This window comes from Rhinopithecus bieti, unplaced genomic scaffold, assembly GCF_001698545.2.
Source record: "Rhinopithecus bieti isolate Rb0 unplaced genomic scaffold, ASM169854v2 scaffold_1014, whole genome shotgun sequence".
Taxonomy (NCBI): domain Eukaryota; kingdom Metazoa; phylum Chordata; class Mammalia; order Primates; family Cercopithecidae; genus Rhinopithecus; species Rhinopithecus bieti.
This window is the reverse complement of record NW_016803499.1, coordinates 2,101,972-2,122,847: the sequence shown is the minus strand read 5'-3', so window position 1 is coordinate 2,122,847 and position 20,876 is coordinate 2,101,972. Positions and strand designations below refer to the sequence as shown.

At 41.7% G+C, this 20,876-nt stretch overlaps 1 protein-coding gene and 1 long non-coding RNA gene across 18 annotated transcripts in view; one reads left to right on the top strand and one right to left on the bottom strand.

Moving 5' to 3' along the window:
• PPP6R3 (protein phosphatase 6 regulatory subunit 3) overlaps window positions 1-20,876 on the bottom strand; it is a 160,045-nt gene that overhangs the window by 16,710 nt on the left and 122,459 nt on the right. For 8 of the 17 annotated variants that reach the window (XM_017886664.1, XM_017886667.1, XM_017886682.1 and 5 more), the window contains 5 exons: window positions 15,274-15,360; window positions 10,357-10,454; window positions 7,956-8,010; window positions 6,965-7,095; window positions 1,365-1,486 (listed from right to left, as the gene is read on the bottom strand). In XM_017886664.1, coding sequence (XP_017742153.1) covers window positions 1,365-1,486; window positions 6,965-7,095; window positions 7,956-8,010; window positions 10,357-10,454; window positions 15,274-15,360 — 493 coding nt within the window. The remainder of the gene's footprint in view (window positions 1-1,364; window positions 1,487-6,964; window positions 7,096-7,955; window positions 8,011-10,356; window positions 10,455-15,273; window positions 15,361-20,876) is intronic. The other 9 variants (XM_017886714.1, XM_017886720.1, XM_017886738.1 and 6 more) reach the window with 5 other exon arrangements.
• Window positions 15,398-20,876, top strand: part of LOC108538597 (uncharacterized) — a 40,819-nt gene continuing 35,340 nt past the window's right edge. Inside the window, exon 1 of the long non-coding RNA XR_001888128.1 lies at window positions 15,398-15,619. This is a non-coding gene — a long non-coding RNA (uncharacterized LOC108538597). The remainder of the gene's footprint in view (window positions 15,620-20,876) is intronic.

The window sequence follows — 20,876 nt, the reverse complement described above, 5'->3', positions numbered from 1 at the left end:
CCAAGGAGCAGAGAAGGAGGAGGCCTGGTTCCCGGCCACATTTAACCCCAGGAGGTAGGCAAACTCGAACCTCATCCAGGGTGCTCACTTCCTCCCTCCTTATTCCTACACCCCGGCCCACAATCACAGCAGCAGCAGCACACAATGCAGCCACGTGTTTATTTACCTCCCTGTCACTTAACCATACCCAGCCTGCTGAAAGAACCGAATATTCCAGAATGTCATTCAGCCTTCAAACAGAAGGAAATTCTGTATACACCACAGCAGGGATGAACTCTGAAAACATTATGCAAAATGAAACAAGCCAGTCACAAAGACAAATACTGTATGATTCCATTTATATGAGAGTCCTAGACTAGACAACCCCAGAGAAACAGAAAGTAGAATGGAGGCTGCTAGGGACTGGGGAAGCAGAAATGAGGAACTGTTTAATGGGTACAGAGTTTTAGTTCAAGACGAAAAAGTTTTAAAGATCTATTACACAATAGTGTGACTATATTACTGAACTGTACTTTTTTTTTTTTTCCCTAGACAATGTCTCGCTGTCACCCAGGCTGGAGTGCACAGCATGATCTTGGCTCACTGCAACCTCCACCTCCTGAGTTCAAGCGATTCTCCTGCTTCAGCCTCCCGAGTAGCTGGGACTATGGGTGTATGCCACCATGCCCAGCTTTTTTTTAATTTTATTTTTATTTTTAGTAGAGACAGGGTTTCACCCTGTTGGCCAGGGTGGTCTCAAATTCCTGGCCTACAGTTCCTACTGTATGCCAGGCCTGAGCCACTGCACCCAGCCTTGAACTGTACATTAAAAAACAACAACAACAACAACAACAAAACACCCTACAGATGCCAGAGCCAACAGATCAGGGCATCTGCCCTGTCTCCTCCTCATACCTCCCTGTTGCCTGGAGCCCATCTCGCAGTTCTCATTATTTCTCATGTGTAACAACAATTCAATGTCTTCATGGTTCTCCTGTCTCTACTATGTGCTTTCTTGTCCATTTTTTTACTGTTGCCATGAGTGTCTTGAAACAGGTCCAATAATGATCTTCTTAGTCAAATCCTCAGGGGCTCCCTACAACCTTCAGAATACAACTCTTGATCTGGCCTCTGGCCTTAGCTCCTGCCACCTCATCCCCAAACCATGTGAAACAGCACGTTCTGGGCATTCCGATTAGTTGTTTTCTCTCTCGCAAGGGCAAATCCCTACTTAAAACCTCCAAGAGGAATTCACTTGACAATACGCTTCAACCCAACCACTCCTTCAGAAATCATCTCAGATGCTATGAACTGCTCTTTTGCCAATTGTTCGCAGTACCTAATTCCAAGACAGGGCGGCTGATCTGAAGAACGAAACCACTTACGTTCACTCAGATCCACCTCCATTTTATCCTCCATGTTAGCACTGCTGGATTCAAACAAGTCTTGCTTTGCTCCATCTTCTTCTTCAGAGTCTGTACTTTCCTCACTGTCCGTACTCCCCGAGCTAAGAAAAAAAAAAAAAGACCAAAGTATTTAACACTGCGTATCAGCCACCAGCTAAATCCAGAAAATACTAACAGTCACCCAGCAACGAAAGATCCTGTGGTGCTTCAGCAGGATCACATCTGCCTCAGCACCACGTGGTCAGGATGCCCGGGAAGACTCAGCTGTGCGTGCGTGCTGCCCAACCTCACACTAAGCCTCCACTGCAGGAGCACGTGGGCTCTGCTTAAAGTGGAGGCCACAATCTGAGAACCACCTTCTCGCAGGGGTGGAGATGTTCATTTCACTGTGGTGTTCATTTGTACTTTCCTAATGACCAAGGAGGTTGAGCATCTTTTGAAATGCTTATTTGCCATCCTATATCTCCTTGTCTTTTCACACTTTTGTGCTTTTAAAACCGGATTGTCTTTTCTTGAGTAAAGACATTTCTTAACTCTACATACCAGTCTTTTACCTAATGTGTCATTTGCAAAAGTTTTCTCCTAGTGCGTGGTTTGTCGTTTCATTCTATTAAAAGTGTCATTTGAAGAGTGAAAATGTTAAATTTTGATGACGTTCAGCTTACTAAAATTATTCTTTTACGGATGGGCGTGGTGGCTCATGCCTGTAATCTCAGCACTTTGGGAAGCTGAGGCAGGCAGATCACCTAAGGTCAGGAGTTCGAGATCAGCCTGGCCAACATGGCGAAACCCCATGTCTACTAAAAATACAAAAATTAGCCGGCTGTGGTGGCAGGTACCTGTAATCCCAGCTACTCCAGAGGCTGAGGCAAGAGAATCACTTGAACCCGGGAGGCAGAGGTTGTAGTAAGCTGAGATTACGCCACTGCACTCCAGCCTGAACAGTAAGAGCGAAACTCCGTCTCAAAAAAAAAAAAATTATTTTTATGTATTGTGCTTTTGGTGATACATCTAAGAAATCTTTGCCTAACTCAAGGTCACAATGATTTTCTAAGTTTTCTTGTAGAAGTTTTATAGTTTAATGTTTCACATTTGGGTCTAAGATCCATTTTGAGTTAATGTATTATATAGTAAGAGGTATGGATCAATTTACTTTTTTTAATATGGATGCCTGATGGTTCCACACCATTTGTTGAAAAGACTATACTTTCTCCACTGAATCGCCTTTTGCCTCTATCAACAGTCAGTTGTCCACATATGTATAAGCCTGTAGATATGGGCTCTCTATTCTGTTCCACTGATCTATGCCCTACCTTCTTGCCCATACCATACTGTTTTAACTATTGAATTTTAAAATAAGGTAGTGTTTGTCTTCCAATTTTGTTGTTCTCTATAAGAGTTTTTTTGGCTATTCTAGATCCTTTTCATTTCCATATGAATTTAAGAAGCAGCTTGTTAATAGCTACAAAAAAGGCTGGAAGGATTTTGTGTTGAATCTATAGATTCAACCTGGGGAGGGCTGGCAGCTTAGTATTACAATATTGTGTCTTCCTACTTATAAACATTTACGAGTTGTCTTTATCTCAGAGCTATGCTTTAGGCTTTGCAGCATACAAGTCTTGGACATCCTTTGTGAGATCTGTCCCTACATATTTAAATTTTTTTCCCTTTTTAAAAAAAAAGAGATGGGGTCTCCCTATGTTCCTTGAGCTGGTCTCCAACTCCTGGGCTCAAGAGATCCTCCTGCCTTGGCCTCCCAAAGTGCTGGGATTGTAGGCAGGAGCCACCTGCCCAGTCATGTTTAATACAGTTAACAGTGTTGGTGCTACTATGAATAGTATAATTTAGTAGTTTCTTTCTCTCTCTCTCTCTCTCCCTTTTTTAAGAGATGGGGGTCTATATTACTCAGGCTAGAGTGCAGTGACTATTTACAGGTGTGATCATAGCGTGCTGCAGTCTTAAACTCCTGGGTTCAAGGGATCCTCCTGCCTCAGCCTCCCGAGCAGCTGGGACTACTGACATGCGCCACTATGCTCGGCTTGTTTAGCAATTTCAACTGTTCGTTGCAGTATGAAGACGTAAAATTATATTGCTCTTGTATCATGCAGCTTTGCTAAAGTCATTTTAATTGTTCGAGTAGTCTTTTTGTAGATTCCAGCATCTTTTTTTTTTTTTTCTTTCTGTCGAGACAGAGTCTTGCCCTGTCGCCCAGCCGGATCACCTGAGGTCAGGAGTTTGAGACCAGTCTGGCCAACGTGGTAAAACCCTGTCTCTACTAAAAATACAAAAATTAGCCAGGTCTGATGGTGGGCGCCTGTAATCCCAGCTACTTGGGAGGCTGAGGCAGGAGAACCACTGGAACCCGGGAGGTGGAGGTTGCAGCATGCCAAGATCACACCACTGCACTCCAGCCTGGGTGACAGAGCGAGACCCCGTCTCAAAAAAAAAAAAAAAAAAAAAAAAAAAAAATGCTGGGGGATTTACCGAAAGTCTTTATGTTACTGATTACTCATTTCATTCCATTTCGGTCAGAAAATGACTTGAACCCTTTGAAATTTGAGACTTGCTTTATGGTCTATCTTGGTAAATATTTCACACACTTGAATGTAAATTCTGTGGTTGTTGGGCAGGATTCTTTATAAACGTGCAAGGAGGACAAGTTAGGTAACGGTGGTGTTCAAGCGCTCCACAGCCTTACTGATTTGTACCTACCATTTCATCAGTTACTGAGAGAGGGGCGTTAAAATATCTGGCTATCATTGTGGACTGCTCTATTTCTCTTTACAGCTCTACCAATTTTTCCTCTGTGTATCTTGAAGCTCTGTCATTAGGTTGGGTAGACATTTAAAATTGCGATGTCCTCTTAGAATGAATTGACCCCTTTATCATTATATCTATCACTTTCTTTATCCCTTCCCTTTGAAATCTATTTTGAGATTAATACAGACCTTCTGGCTTTTCTTAGTGTTGACATATCTTTTTCTTTTTTGTGTTTTTATATAGTACTCGTTTCTTTGTATTTAAATCATTTCCCATAGGCAGCATTAGTTAGGCCTCATTTTTTATCCAATCTGACCATCTTTTTTTGTTTTTTTATCTTGGCTCACTGTAGCCTCGACTTCCCAGTAATCCTCGTGCTTCACCTCACAGCAGGCACACGCCACCATGCCCAGCTAATTTTTGTATTTTTTGTAGAGACAGGGTTTTGCCATGTTGCCGAGGCTGGTCTCAAACTCCTGGGCTCAAGCAGGCCACTTGCCTCGGCCGCCCAAAGTGCTGGGATTCTAGGTGTGAGCCACTGTGCCCAGCCAATCTCTGTCTTTTAAATGAGGGTGTCTGCATCATTTGCTTCACATGGTTATTTAGGACTAACTCTATCATCCTGCTGCTCAGTAGTTTTGTTTGTCCAGGCTCCCCTTTGTTCTTTTTCTGTTTTCTTTTGTATTTTATGATTTGATTTGATTTCCTCTGTTGGCTTATTAACAATAACTCTTTGTTATTTTAGTGACCACTTTAGGGTTTACAGTATGCACCTTTAACATCACTATCTATCTTCAAGTGACATTATACGCCTCAAACCAAAAACAACCAAAACATCCATCAATAGGAAAATGAATAAACACACTGTAGTGTATCCTCTTAATGGAATAGGACCCAGCCCCCACCCCCCAAAACAGAAATGGACTAATCCGTTAGACAACACGGATAGCTCTCGTATTAATTATGGTGAGTGAAAGAAGCTAGACAAAAAAAGTATAATGTATTGATTTCATTTATATAAAACTCTAGAAAAAGCAAACTAATGGAACAAAAAACAGATGGTTGTAGGGGACAGGAAGGAGGAAGGAATACAAAAGATCATGAGAAGACTTTTTGGGGTGATGGTTAAGTTCATGATGTTGGTTTCATGGATGTATACACATGTTGAAATTTCCACATTGTACAACTTAAATAAATGCAGTTTATGTCAAGTATGCCTCAATAGAGTTGTTAAATAATAAAAGCTGCCTTCTGTCATCAGTGTTCCCTCTGGGTGTCAGGTGCCATCTCCCCCAGGACACTGTCTTCCCCGACACACTAAATTCTCTGTGCCTTCCACACACAGTGATCTGTGAGGCCATACTATATTACTGTCCTCACACATATTAGTCATGCTGTGGGCAAGGAATCCATTGGTGAATCCACTGAACCTAAGAACCAAAATCTCAGTAAATGATGGCAAACAAGTCTGAGTGGGACTTTATCCAAATGAACAAACAAAAATGCCATGAAGGTATTTTTCTTTTGCTGTCTGGCTCTGGAGCTACAGCAGCTATCTTGTGATCATAGGAGATAAATCAACAAGACGAGAGCAGGAATAAATAAAAGACGCCTGGTCTAACAGCCTTATTCAACTCCCTTATCAAGTCTGGACTGCTGAGACAAACACAGCTTCACTTGCTCAAGCCACCGCTGAGTCTGCTATAACCTGTGGCAACAAGCATTCCCCCAAGAGGCAACGTAACTGGCAGCGAGAGGTGATGCTGAAGGACTCCCCGGCAAGAGGACTGGATGGCTGGGAGAAGGGATGAGACAGTTTTACTTTTCAATGCATACTCTTTGATTCCCTTTGAATTCTAGGCCATGTGAAAACATTACTTAGGCCGGGCGCGGTGGCTCAAGCCTGTAATCCCAGCACTTTGGGAGGCCGAGACGGGCGGATCACGAGGTCAGGAGATCGAGACCATCCTGGCTAACACGGTGAAACCCCGTCTCTACTAAAAAATACAAAAAAAAAAACTAGCCGGGCGAGGTGGTGGGCGCCTGTAGTCCCAGCTACTCGGGAGGCTGAGGCAGGAGAATGGCGTAAACCCGGGAGGCGGAGCTTGCAGTGAGCTGAGATCCGGCCACTGCACTCCAGCCTGGGCCACAGAGCGAGACTCCGTTTCAAAAAAAAAAAAGAAAACATTACTTATTATAAGTAAATGAATAAAATGAGTAACAATAAATGAAATAAAAATGAAAGTTCAGCTGCTGATCAAATACTCCTCTCTCTTAAATATGAAGATTCTGATCATGGATACTCATATAACAAGATCTGTCTGTGTACAGAAGCAACATTTATTTAGGTTCCTGTGGTAGGGGTGATTAAAAAAGGGACTGGATTGACCCAGATGTATCAATTGACATGACACTATCTTCCCCAAATAGATTAACTTTTAAAAACAATTTCCCCTTCCTTTGGGAAGTTTTCCATCTTTTACAAGAAACAACACATAACTGGTGTTGTAATTACTGGTGAGGGAACATTTATTTAGTCAAAGGCACTATGTGACCATGCTTGTCTGCCACATTTCCCCTTCAGAAGACGCTGGGTCACAGCATCTCATGAACTGTGTCTAAACACCTGCAGTATTTTCAAGCGGATCACTGTCACACTGCAAGTACCAACTCCCACCAAGGGCATTTCTGGCCATGACAAAAAAACACTGGTTTCTGGGGTAAACGTGTACGTTTAGTGATTACACAATGTATGTCTCATGATAATCATTTTCTTTATAGGTTGGCTATAATTACAACTATAACCAACTATCTTTCACCTGGATCGTCTTTGGGATTCTGGTGTGAATGCAATGTGCTTTTCCTCCCATATATCTTCCTCATCAGAGCCACCATCATCAAACTGTTGTATTCTTTCCTTACAACATGCTTCAAACAAGGCAATATTTCCCTAAATAAAAATGAGAGAAAAAAACCAACAAAACAAATTTAAAATCAAGTTATCTTCTCTTAAGCATTACCAATGTAAACTGCATTTTTTCACTGCTTTACAAAATGGTGCCTGTCACATATACCAAAATAAAATATAAACACCTAACATTAGTTTCTGTGTCCACAGCAAGAATTCCCCTAAAAAAGACTGGGTTTCCCTAAAAGACTAGCAAAAGAAGCATAAACCATATCCTCTTTCACCTCATCAAAGCATCATTTTAATCCCAGGAGCCTCCTCGGTCCTGGAAATGCGGTCCCAGGTCTGTCCTAGCAAGGAAAAGCAATCATACTTGTTTGCTTTTACTAGTCCAGCTGAGCAGTGATGACCTTCAATGGCTCAAATCAGCAGTTCCTACCTTACTCCATCAGCAAATAAGCCAGTGGTCTCTCATGCTAGTCAACATAAAATCAATAAACTGTCGCCATTCAGATGACATGACTGTCTCGGTGCTTCCACAGAAATGCCTAGTAATGAGGGGCTTGCCCTGACCCAGTCCACATTTCTCTCCTGGCAATACAAAGGAGTCAAAGGCAGTGAGTTGGTGTCAAACTGCAGCCTTCTCTTTGAAGTCAACTGTCTACGCTGCAATCACAAGTGACCCTGATTTTATTAGCTCCATCAAGTCATAAACTAGGGCTGCAAAAATCACACACCCACAAGTGCCAGGTAGGTCGTGGGACAGAGTGAAGTATGTAACACCAATTTAGGATTAGGGCTCTAGAGCACAGGGGTCCCAGCATGTGGCATCCACACACGGACTAACCCAATTTTTAACCTCTCATGCACCACACCACTCACAAGAGAGCGTTTATACTTACACTTTCATTTGTATTGAGAGTAAAGTTGATGTCTGATACTCGATCAAAAGAAACACTGTAAAAAAAAAAAATAGAAGTGTAGGAAGCATTAATTACTATCGGCTCACAGAAACCGTATTTATGAAAGTTTCCAAATTTAAAATATTTACACTATTATCAAAATCTCTATAAATAAAAAACAAACAGAAACAGCCTTCTTATATTAAATGATGCCAGCTCCCTTGGTATTAATGAATTTATGTAGGACAGGAGGACTGCAATGGAAGCCATCTAAGACATAAAGCCTTTGGGACACCCTCGAATCCTTCCTGTAAAAGATTTTTAACATCTCTGGTAACAACCATAGTTCCATGGGCCATACTCATATAACCAAGAAAAAGGTTATTTGCAAAGAACCAAGTCAAAACACAAGTATACAAAAGCTGTCAGACACTAAGTTTTCTCCAGGGATAGTCAAACTCATACACAAAATACAGACACCCACGAAATCTTATGCTATATAACAAGGTATCATCTAGAAAAGCAAGGGGGGAGTAAAAGAATTCATTGCTTATTAAACGTTAAGTTTGAGGAGGAGGGGCTATCTTATGATTCTTAAAAGATCTGTTCTACTCAATCATTAGTCCAAGCATGCAATACAGACTGTAAAGAGATTATAGATCCTAACTAGGAAGACGAAGCAAGAGTCCAGGCACATGAACATCAAGACACCAAACAGGGACCTGCAGCGTGTGGTGTGAGGCCATGGATCCTGGCCTCAGTAGAATGTTCCTGGGGTATGGACAGAACATCTTGTGTTCTTGCTCTTTTTGGGTTAAAAGGAACCAATTCTCAAGGCAGGTAATAGCCTTCAACTGCTGCTATTTACAGGGGCACCTCCATTCCACTGTGCCCATACGGCATGTTTATAGCACAATTAAGAGTGTGCTGTAAAAATATTTTGGCTTCTCACTACTGCAAACTGCAATTTGTGACAAACAACAGCCTCCACTGGCTGTGGTTCAACAAATTATTGAGGATTTACTGCTTCCAAAGACCATAGCAGATACTGGGTATCTATGGCATAATCGTGTCTCCTGTGACAGTCGTCATCCAATATTCAAATACCAGCTGCCTTCCTATTTTTTCTTAAACTGTGTCAATAAGCCATAATATCTATCTCAAAATATTTTGTTTATAAATCTTCTATCCCAATGTCAGATGCTAGACCACCTGTTTTCATTTCTGTTAACCACCTACACATTTTCTACTTGTTAATTCTGTACAGTATCAATAATTCTCATTTCTCTGCTTCTTACCCTGACTGCAGAATGAGTGGTTAGAGTGTCTGGCTCTTGCAAAAAACCCAAATCTACCTTATGATGAGTCACCTAGAGAAGAGAATACACATAGGGCAGAGCTGTTCCTGCCAACCTGGTCATCTACTGGAACGTGATGCCCCAGTCAACAACACAGGGATTAATAACTTTATTATTACGGTTATTGTTATTATTGAGACAGGGTCTTCCTGTGTTGCCCAGAGCGGAGTGCAGTGGTGCAATCCTGGCTCAGTGCAACCTCTGCCTCCCAAGTTCAAGTGATTCTCCCACCTCAGCCTCCTCAGAAGCTTGGACTACAGGCACACACACCCAGTCTGGCTATTTTTTTTGCATTTTTAGTAGAGACGGGGTTTGCCACATTGGCCGGGCTGGTCTCGAACTCCTGACCTCAAGTGATCTGCCTGCCTCGGCCTCCCAAAGTGCTGGGATTACAGGTGTAAGCCACTGCGCCTGGTCAGGATTAAGGACTTTAGATAATACTATTTAACATTAAAAGCTAAAATTAAGAATGGTGACTTGAATTCCTAAAAGTGCAATCTAATAAAAACAGGCTTCTGAGAAAGAGGAGAAACCCTACAGGTGAATTGCTTCTTTCCTTGCAGGGATGTTTTTTTTTTTGCTCTGTCGCCCAGGCTGGAACGCAATGGCACAACATCTCAGCTTACTACAACCTCTGCCTCCCGTGTTCAAGTGATTCTCCTGCCTCAGCCTCCCAAGTAGCTGGGATTACAGGTGCCCGCCACCACAACTGGCTAATTTTTTATATTTTTGGTAGAGATGGGGTTTCGCCATATTGGCCAGGCTGGTCTTGAACTCCTGACCTCAAGTGATCTGCCTGCATCAGCCTCCCAAAGTGCTGGGATTACAGGTGTGAGCCACCGCACAAGGCCACTGGAGTGTTATTTCAAGTCCTAATTATCCAGTCTCAGGGTCAATCTGCTAGAACTAGAGGAACACCGTGGAGACAGCAGGTTCCTCCCACTCACAAATGCTCAAGACTAAGCATCCCGCAGAATCACATATACATCTACCAAGATCAAGGGCGTGCAAGAGCAAGAGTGAAAACAGAAAAATATACTCACTTGCCAATGTCATCTTGATCTGCAAACTTCTCATCGTTGAAGCCGAACTGGTCAATAAAATTGGACGTCATTTGTTGCATCTGATAATCAGAAAAGGCCTGGCAACCCCAGGACCAGTGACAGTGATATAATGATTCTAATGATATTCTACATACTATTTGCCCATTTGTGTTCCAGAAATCATCTTATTTACATAGCCATAGGGCTTTAAAAGTTGGTGTGTTTTCTAAAAGAAAATCAAATAATTTCAGACACAATTTGCCAAAAAAGGAACCGTTTGAAATTTGGTCTACAAATCATTCTAATGCACATGTCACTGTAAGAAACATTATGTGACCACTCTCGTCCTCTACTGTGAATTATCTTTAGAGAGAGGTTTGGATTAAGCCTAGCTTGAAGTGATCACATCACACGGAACAGTCTGAAATTATAAGGTGTATCAGTCACCTCTGGACACAACCAACTTTATCCTAAGATCCAACAAGTGGTGACCACCCCCTCCCTCCTTGCCACCTCCTCCACCCCAGTCTACTACAGCAAACCAGAGGAAAACTGACTAATGAACACAAGCATAATCCTAAGAACAAAGTGTTCAGGGACATTTCATTTCTTTTTAAAAAAAATTAAGTCTTAGAGGCTGGGAAGAATATAAAACGAAAATAATTTCTATCCTACCTACCTTAAGAAGAGGGTAAATGTTTGACTACTTATCCAAAATCACTCTGAAAAGTCTCTAACACTAGAAGACCCACAGAGGAGCCAGTTCTGTTTCCTTACGCCAAATCTAGAGAGTACCAGACCTGCTTGGGTTTTCAGTTGAAAAATGGAGGGGGGGCGGTGTTATAATGGACCCCAGGAAAATGTTGATATTCTAATTTAAAACAAGCAGGCCCAAAGAAGCAAGTGAAATCAGCAAGTATGTTCTTACGCATTAATCAGAAGGAGTAAAGAACATATGAAGACGAATTAGTGCCACCTCCTCATTCTAACCCAAACAATAAATACGGTGACCAGAGCTACATACAGATGAGACTGCCGTTTTCTAAGGGTGAGCCCATGGGGGGCAGAGAGGCGGCTGTTGGCTCAACTGAAGGCATCACTCCCACTGGCACTTGCTGGGAAGGAGGCAGCTGTGACTGAATTAAACCACCTTCTCCTTGGTTCCACAAATGGGCAGAGCCTACAGATTCCACTTTGCAGATGTACACTGCAGAAATGCCTCTACCATTAATTCCTGACTACTTATTCTGGTGACAGGGAATTATGGCATGGATAACTATTGCAGATACTTTAAAAATAAACCTTATATTAGGCTTTGGAAGGTAGCTATACTGCTTAGGTCTGAAAAAAAGCTCTGTATGTCTAGTTTGACTAGACAGAGAGAACCCAAAACCTCCCTTGTCGCTCATGCAAGACAATGGCATACCCACTGCCCCTCTGCTCACTCCCACTTCCATGCTGTCCCCTTTCCTGCCCCCAGAGGTGATATTAGATGAGCACATGGGGGTAGGGAGCAGGGAGCAGCGAGCGACTGGCTGTGGAATGGCCACTTGGTAGGGCATGGAGTGCAAACCAAGGCTGAGCATGGGGGTCTGGCTGAAAGCAGAAGGGTAGGGACAAGTCCTGGGCTGCTGGGCTGAGTTCTGGGCCTATGAATGGACAGTATGACAGCCAGCATTAATATTAATTACATCAAAAAGAAATCAGTTCCTCTGAATTGCAGCTTTATCTTTTATGAGGCAAAACAGATGCTCAGTACTTCAAAGATCTGGTAAAGAACCATGAAGTGATTCTGTTGAGTAAGCAGCATGAACCATGCTCTGAGTTTATCTACAGATCAGAAATTTGGTCATGCAAGGGAAAAGGTCCCTCCCAATTGTTTTATTTTTCCCCTCAAAAAAAAAAAAATTTTTTTTTTTAAGAGACAGGGTCTTGCTACGTTGCCCAGGCTGGACTCAAACTCCTAGACTCCTACCACCTAGCAATCCTCCTACCTCAGCCTCCAGAGTAGCCAGACTACAGGTGCAAGCCATCGCAGCCAGCTCTCTCAAAATTTTTATTCCTCCAGTGATCCTAATATGAGTCTCCTGGGTGTAAAGGGGAAGCAATACTCCCCAAAATGTTGTTATATTTTAAATGCTTCAAAAATAGAAAACAAATACTAAATACAAATGTATACATACATACGTGTACATACAGAATACATATACAAATATGTATTTATCTATTAATCCATCTGGAGAGATACATAGCAACTGACACAGACACTAGTAACTTCCATGCAATAATGCACAGAAAAAAGAAAAATGATCAAATGTAATCCTTATTAGTTCTAAGTCTATTACAGCTTCTAGCAAAGAACTTCACATTTCAAATCTCATTTTTACTAATAAAGCTACCACCACTTACAAATATATGTAAGTGAAGACTGTTATTGTATTATATTTAAAGGTATGTAAAAAGTGCTTTGAACTCTGAGAAACCTATATCTGGAAAGCACAACATGGCTGTATAATTACTTTTACAAAGCACACTTTCCTAGTACTGTCATCCTGGCCAAAGTCAGAAACTGTTCAAGTCACTGAGAAGTGAGCCAACCACTTTATTAAGCAAATCTCTTAACAGTAATGTCACCCAGGCAACAGAAACTACTGGTCAACTAAATGAGGCCTGATTGTCGACCAGCACGCCCGTATGTGATGTGAGGTAGTGGGAAATGATGAGATCAGTGCTTCAGAGCCCATATGTGGCAGTCAGTCTGAATTCTCCAGATATTCCATGGGGGCCTCACCCTCCAAACCTCTATAAGGCAGAATCAGGGAGGTGGGGAGTCAAACACTAGACTTTAGGAGACCAGACGAGGCTAAAGGGAGAAACAAATGGGCAAGGCACAAATGCCTGGAGGCACTCCCCACCGGTGACATGGCTGGGTTACCTGGTTAAATGATCTGCCCTGAGCTCTCTACATTCGGGGACTTTATCAACACGATGCCCAACCTCAAACGTGAATAAGAACTTGAAGTTCAAGTCTACAAACTAATATTCTGATCTTAATGGAGACTATGACGAAACTCACTAACCAAGACTTTTTTGCATTCTCAAAATTTTAAGAAGTGCTTTGGAGTGCATTTATTTTCAAAATGATCCATGATTGGTTTAAACATGCAAAGAAAAATGTACTGGAAGCTTGTCAATCAGAGAAGAGTAATTATTCTTCCACTCTGAAAGGTTCATGTGAAGTGGGTAAATTTCGCAAGACTAAGAGCTTGGCAAGGGCTGTTGTAAGTTAGTTTTGTGAATGAAATTGCTTCGTATGCACATGAGCTGTCGGTCAAACAAAATAATGTAAGGAAACTCTCCCCAGAACAGGTATGACCCTGGTACCAGACATCGTGAGAAACAAAGGAATCCACTTTCCAAATGCCTAAATTTAACCAAATCTAGACTAAATTGACAGCCTGAAGTTCCAAGTTTATTATTATTACTAGTAAGGTGTTCTTTTTCTTAAAGCTGTATTTCAACAGGTACAAAATTACCTTGATAATACACATTTGATATCATCAAGCTTCATTCTAGGGGTGGACCAACGTATAGCACTCAGGTTACGGCCAACTGGGTGGACTATTTCAGTACTCTACAGGTGCTTCAGTGTAGGGAGAGCCCATTGTCAAGGTGCTTCCTGGGACAATCCCAGAGTGCTCTGGGAAAAGGGATGCTTGTAGGCACGAGGGCTCACAATGAGCCATGGTGGGCCACCGCCATGGCCAGTGCAGCCTAATAGCAAGCCAAGGCAGGAAGCAGTGAGAGCTCCACTCTTTGAGAAGGTACTGTTGCTCAACAGTGCCCCCTATGGACTGGCTACTTCCTGACCCTAACCTCTGGAAATCCGCTGTCAAAGGGCAGGAAGTGTCAAGAATCAACAGAGAAGCCAGCCAAATGCTGAAATGCTCCACTTCAGACCTATCCGGGAAAGATGAATGCCAAACTGCCTTAGTACTAAAATCAAACAATTGCTTTAGCTCAACCAATACTGGAGTATGACAGGTGTAAGACTTGGAAGCCAAAAGATAGGGCCAGCATAAGCATGTTAAGCTTCATCTAAGTCGAAGCTTAGAGACTACAAAAAAGAAGCCAAGCAACAACATTCCATGCTGGGTGGGAAGGTATCCCCGTCAATTCTATCGCTGCACCAAAGCAACATGTAAGCCAAGGCATTCTGGTCCTGGCTAAGGACAACTTCTCCATATGAAAAGCTGAGAGCCTGCAAAAGGGCTTCTGTTTTTAACTCCCATACCTAGTAGAGAAGTAAAATCATTTGTCACTTCTCCAAGAACTAACAATGGATGATAAATGAGTACATTTATTATTCATATCGAGGCTTTACCCCACGAAGATTATAAGCAGGTGATAGAGGGAGATGATAAATTCAGGGGCAGGCAGAGAGGGGTTGCAATGAATTACTTCAACTAAAAATTTACTTTAGATGTAACTATAATAGAACTTACATCAGGGGTAATGGTGAGAGTTTACTTTTACTTACATTTTAAACGTCTTATTTCTATTATTTTTACCAGCAGATCTCTACTACACAAATCTTTAAGCAACAACTCAACTACTGTAAAGGTCTGCGTAACAAGCATGTGTGAGATGCCTTAACTATTCAGTTCATTCAAATTTTCTGAAAATGTACTTGACTCATCACTGTTATCAGGTATGGAACAATCCCTTGAAACATAATCAATATAAATCTATCTTTCATGTACCCAGCACTTCCTATTTTAAATGCTTTGGCCTAACTAATAAGTAACCCCAAATCACATTCTAATACATAATCTGACTCTGAAGCTGATTCATAAAAGGCAACTAAACTAAGCATTTAAAATAAAAACAAAAAGCAAAGCTTTAGGCGTGACTCACTTGCTGCAAAGAAGAATCCTGTGAGAAACCCGTTTCTTTAAAGTCAATTTCATCATCACTGGATGAATGAATATGGCAGGTTGTAACCTATATGCATAAAAATGTAAAAGACTATTTAACATAGAAACGTTTTGGACATTCGTATCAGCATTTTATGGAAAATCACATTTAGTTTTCTCTCAATGTGTAACAGAAAAAACAAAGTCAGTCACAGTTAAACTGCCAAACCCGCCCAATGTGTCAAGGGCACCCTTCCTTCCCTCGGGCCAGGCTGCTGCCCTGCCGCTCCCTTCTAGTTATTCCACTCCTCACTACCGACATCGCCAGAAAACAGACAAGAAGAGAGGTGAGTTACTCCATTTTAGTGATTTTGATAATCACCTCCAATTAAATGTTTACAAAAGACAAGACAGAAGTAATGGCACAGATGAAACACAGAAACCCTTTCTGTGTACAGGGCCTGCAGGGTCAAACTGCAATCCCCAGGGATTACCAGTGCACCATTCAAAAGGTCAGGTTTAAATATAACCATTTCAAATTCTTGGACTTCCTGCCCACATTAAGAAAACCACTGTCCAATAGTACTAAATGTGACTTGAGCCGATAGCGTCCCACTCACAAAAGACCCCAAATCATCCACCCCTAAAAATGTGCCCCCTTTTAAGTATTAAGTAAAAACACAAACATGAACTGCTCACCAATTCATCGTTAAGTGATTTTTATTAATTACAAATGTCACACAATATGGGGGGGAAGCATTAACAATTAGAAATCAAGATAAATAATTAAGTACAGCACTAATAATAGTGATTGCTATATGGCAAGGGACAAACATGGACAGTCTGTAAAATTCTAGAAAGAAGTACTATATTTCTGTGGGTATCTTACACTGTATTCTCTGAGTTGTTTATCCTGTACTTTTCACAGAAGTGTTTTGGGCAGGGAATGTCAGCTTAGGGAAGACACGGGCTGCTGCTACCTGCCAACTCATGAAGCTGTACCTAACTGGCCTGGTCTGTTTTGCAAAGTTGTTCCAACATTGGTTCAATAAACCCACAGTAGAATTCAAATAGGTCTGTACAGGGTATGGCTTGTAAAATTCTGAGCAAATCACTGCCTGAATAAGATGAATCTCCCTTCTCTTTCCCCAACCATCTTTGGTAAAGACACCAAGCTTGGATGAAATTAAGCTGTAATAACCCAGTGTTTCCAGTTATTTCACTCTCCATTCTCTCGAAGGTATAGATAAAGCACTCCCATTCTGTTTGTGAATCTGGCCTGATGAAATCAAAAGTAGATTCTGTGATCAATGAAGGGCATCTGCTTGAGTCAGGAATGGCTTTAGTGAGTTACCAGGTAAAGATGTGGGCATGGGGATGTTCCAGGAAAGCCTTGCCAGAGTGCAGAAGAGTGGGAATACTGCTTGGTCATGGCAGCTGGCATCTCACAGGACTATGTTCAAGTGCAGGTCAAGTGGCTGTACTGCAGTGCACTCAAGAGGAGCTTTGGGCCACTTGGCTGGCAAGCCAGCACACACATCATGCTAGGCCAGTGTGTTTTAGGGGTGCAACCCCATGGTAGAGCACAGAAATAGCCATGCAAAGAACTGAACAAAATAGGACAAAACAGTTGGCGGCTCTTAGCCAGGTCTTGCTGTCTAAGTTAAAATAGAATTCAATGTATCCTCATTCATACTTTTGCTTTTTCCTACAAAATAAGATTTTAACACTCTTTAATTAAAGATGAGAAAGAAACTAACTTTTATTGAACTATGTGCCAGACATTGTGACCTCCCCTTCACATGTTCTACTTAAACTGGATCCTCAAAGCAATACTAGAAGATATTTAAAAATGCTCTTTCTCCAAAATGAAACTAGTTTTAGCAACTTACTAATAATAACACAATGCACACACGTCTTCGCAATTGCATTAATGGAAGATGTGAGCCTGATTCTACCTATACCATCTGTGTCTGAAAAATCATTATTAACAAAATGAGCTAAAAAGATGATTTACCCATGGGGGAAACTTGCTAATCAGAATCCCATCAGTTCATTACTCAGACGTACACAAAACTGAGTTCCTGATCTACACTTCCAAACACGCTCCTTTTGAGGAATCTCCAGCTCAGTAATTGCCACCTTCACTCTTCTTCAGCTAAAAACTTTGGTCATCTTGTTTCCTCCAGCCCACCCACCACGTCCCCTCTAGCTTCAAAATGGAGGCTAAAATCCCTCTCCAGACCCATCGCCCCTCATCAAGTCTGTTATCAGCTCCCCAGTGCAAGTCAGCACTCTCCTCGCCTACACTAATGTCACAGCTGGCAGTTCCTTCTAGCTCTTGCCCCACTGAGCAGTCTGTTCTCAACCCAACAGCCATAGCCATCTTTTAAAAATATACATCAAGGTATGGTACTTTTTAGTTCAAAACCTAACAAATTCTCATTAGATCAAAAAATAAGCTGCTCACCATGGACTAAAAAGCTGTAGAAAATCTGGCTGTTCAGTGCCTCTGGCCTCCAGTCTTTCTGTTCTCTCCTTTGCTTACTGCTACATCCACACGGGACAACATGCCAGTCCCTGCACACACTGGGAACAACCCAAATTCGGGTCCTCTGCATTTCGTCCTTCCCTCCCCACTCCACAAATACACCTTCCCAGTGAGATTTTCCTTGACACCAGATTTTAAATTGTACACCTGCCCCAAAGACTCCCTAACTCCCACCCATGTGTTGGCTCCTTAGCACTTATCATCTGAAACATGCAGAGTCATGCATTGTTTCACGACAAGGACACATTCTGACAAAGGCACTTCTGTCATCATGCAAACATCATAGAGTTCACGTGGTGAGCCTACTGCAGACCTAGGCTGTCCAGCAGAGCCAACTGCTCCTAGGCTACACACCTGCACAGCACAGTACTGCACTGAATACTGAGGCAACGGGAGCACGGTGGTATGTGTGTGTTATCTACACCACAAAAAATGTGCAGTAAAATCGAGTACTCTCATCTTGAGACCACTGTCATATATGTGGTCTACTGCTGACCGAAACATTATGCAGTCCATGACTGTGTATGACACATATTGTGTGTGCACACGTGTCTCTTACTCATTTGTTTATCCATCTCCATTGAAGCAGAAATTTTTGCCAATCTTGTCTCGTACTGTATCTTCAGTGTCTGGCACATTGTAGGTACTCAAATATTTACTGAATTAATGAATACTAATAATCACTGAATATAAACAAATACAGCAAAAAGCAACAAGTAAATAACACTCTTGCCAAGCTAGATATACTGTAAGTAAAGTACACTCTTGTTTTGGTGCAAACAGTTTCTGAGATATTATCTTCTTTCATAATAAAATTTTTGTTTTGTTAACTGTTGTTACAGGAAAAAGCAAATTGGTGTTTTCTTTACTTTGGCTGATTAGGTTACCAAGGGAAATCAGAAGTGTGAAATGACTGTTAAACTCTGAGGTCCATATTAGTGACGAGTGAAAGCTAGAGACTTACTCCTTGATCCTCAAAGTATGGTCCCACTGAGGACCCCCAGCATCAACATAACCTAGGGTTAGTTAAAAACACCCACTCTCAGCTTTCACCCCGACCTGCAGAAACTCCTGGTGATTAATACAGGCACACATTCAGATCATTCTACATCTCTTCCTCTATAAACTATCTTATCAATGATAGGAAAGAAGCATCAATACTTTTAAATACATTCTCCCCCTTGGAGAAGTGGGCAAAAAATGAAACAAAGTCAAATTTTCAAAGTCAGTACAAAAACATGTCCTATGTTCTCTAAATTCACTCTACCTAAATCCTTGCCAATTTTTAGTTTGGGGACTTGGTCAAAACACAGAGGTCTTTGGGTATAATTAAAACACCAACTTTTGCTCATCATGAACTCCAAACATAAAAACATAGGGAGTATATGAATCTGCTGTGCACGTATTTGGGTATGATGGAGCCAAATGATTAAAGCACTTCAAATATCTCAGAGAGAATTTAACTAAAATGTTACAGAAATGAAAGGAGCCTGGAGCTGGGCACAGCTTATCCAAAAGAAGTGAGCAAGTCCTCAGGCACACAGCCCACAGGACAGGTGTTTGGTGTATAAACGAATGTATCCTTGCTGTAAACAGAAAAATAACAGGTCAGGTTAACAATGTACTAACTTAAGCATGTGGTGCTGAACTGTGCTGATTCCACTTCTATGAATATACCTGAAGTGACTTCCAGAGAGGTAGCCAAGCTATTCCAAAATCAACTAAATCAAGGCAGTGTATCTAATCTTATCTATTTGGGAAAGGGAGCAGGGAATAAGTAAGCTATTACTTAACTACCAATTCCAGTGATGAGTGTGTTAAGAAGGCAAGTGTAACTACCACATTTCAAACATGGGCACTCTTTTTCTATGTCACTTTTGCAAGGGTAAGGCCCACTGTATTTACCAAGTTGTGTTCATAATAATATTTATAATTGCGTATTTTTCCTGAAACATGGTACCCAACCCCACTGAGATACAGCTCGAAAACATTCTGGACAGGAAAATGAACAGCCTGGAGGATATGGTTAAAATCTCCTTGGTGCCTAGACCTACTCTATAAGCATATTAAACACTTGGAATCGCTGTAGCCCTCACAATACTACAAAGCAAAACTCCCTATTAGAAGGACTTCAGACTAAATGCAACTGGTATCTAAGAAAGGGCTCGGGAACAAAGAATTGAAGAAGTCTTGAGATTCACCTGAAAGTCTCAACAGACAGCAAAATTACGGAGTGGGGCTAACTCATCAGGGGATATAGGCAATGTTAAAGGGCTCTATAAATCTAACCACTTTTGCTATATAAGCCAACTTATCATTCTGTTTGACTTTAGATTATGTAGTCCGAGTATGATGGTAGAGAAGTAGAGCAAGCAAAGAAGAACTGAGACACAATCTGAGTGACAGATGGATGGAACCCAAAATAATTTTTTCCAACACAGTCTACCAGGGGCTGAACGTTTTGCTTGTTGCTGGATGACCACACCCTCCATGGGGATATATGTAATAACATTCACACACAATCCCAGAGCAGACTGCTGACAGCATACTGTACAGTAAGTGAGCATTATCTGAATTGTAATGAAGTCCTTCTTTATTACAGAACTGCTCACAAGAGAAATACGCTTGAGCTACCTGAGATAAAAATGATTGTTTAAAAGTCTGGTAACAAGCTTAGTTGGACATTTTTGACTTCTACCTTTTAAGCCAATCAAAGGATAATTTTTTTAAAAGTTTCCCAAACAAAATCAGAATATTACTAAATATTCCTTTATAAGTAAGAAACAAGACAAAAATCCCCTTAAAAAAGACTATATTGGCCGGGCGCGGTGGCTCAAGCCTGTAATCCCAGCACTTTGGGAGGCCGAGACGGGCGGATCACGAGGTCAGGAGATCAAGACCATCCTGGCTAACACAGTGAAACCCCGTCTCTACTAAAAAAATACAAAAAACTAGCCAGGCGTGGTGGCGGCGCCTGTAGTCCCAGCTACTCGGGAGGCTGAGGCAGGAGAATGGCGTAAACCCGGGAGGCGGAGCTTGCAGTGAGCTGAGAT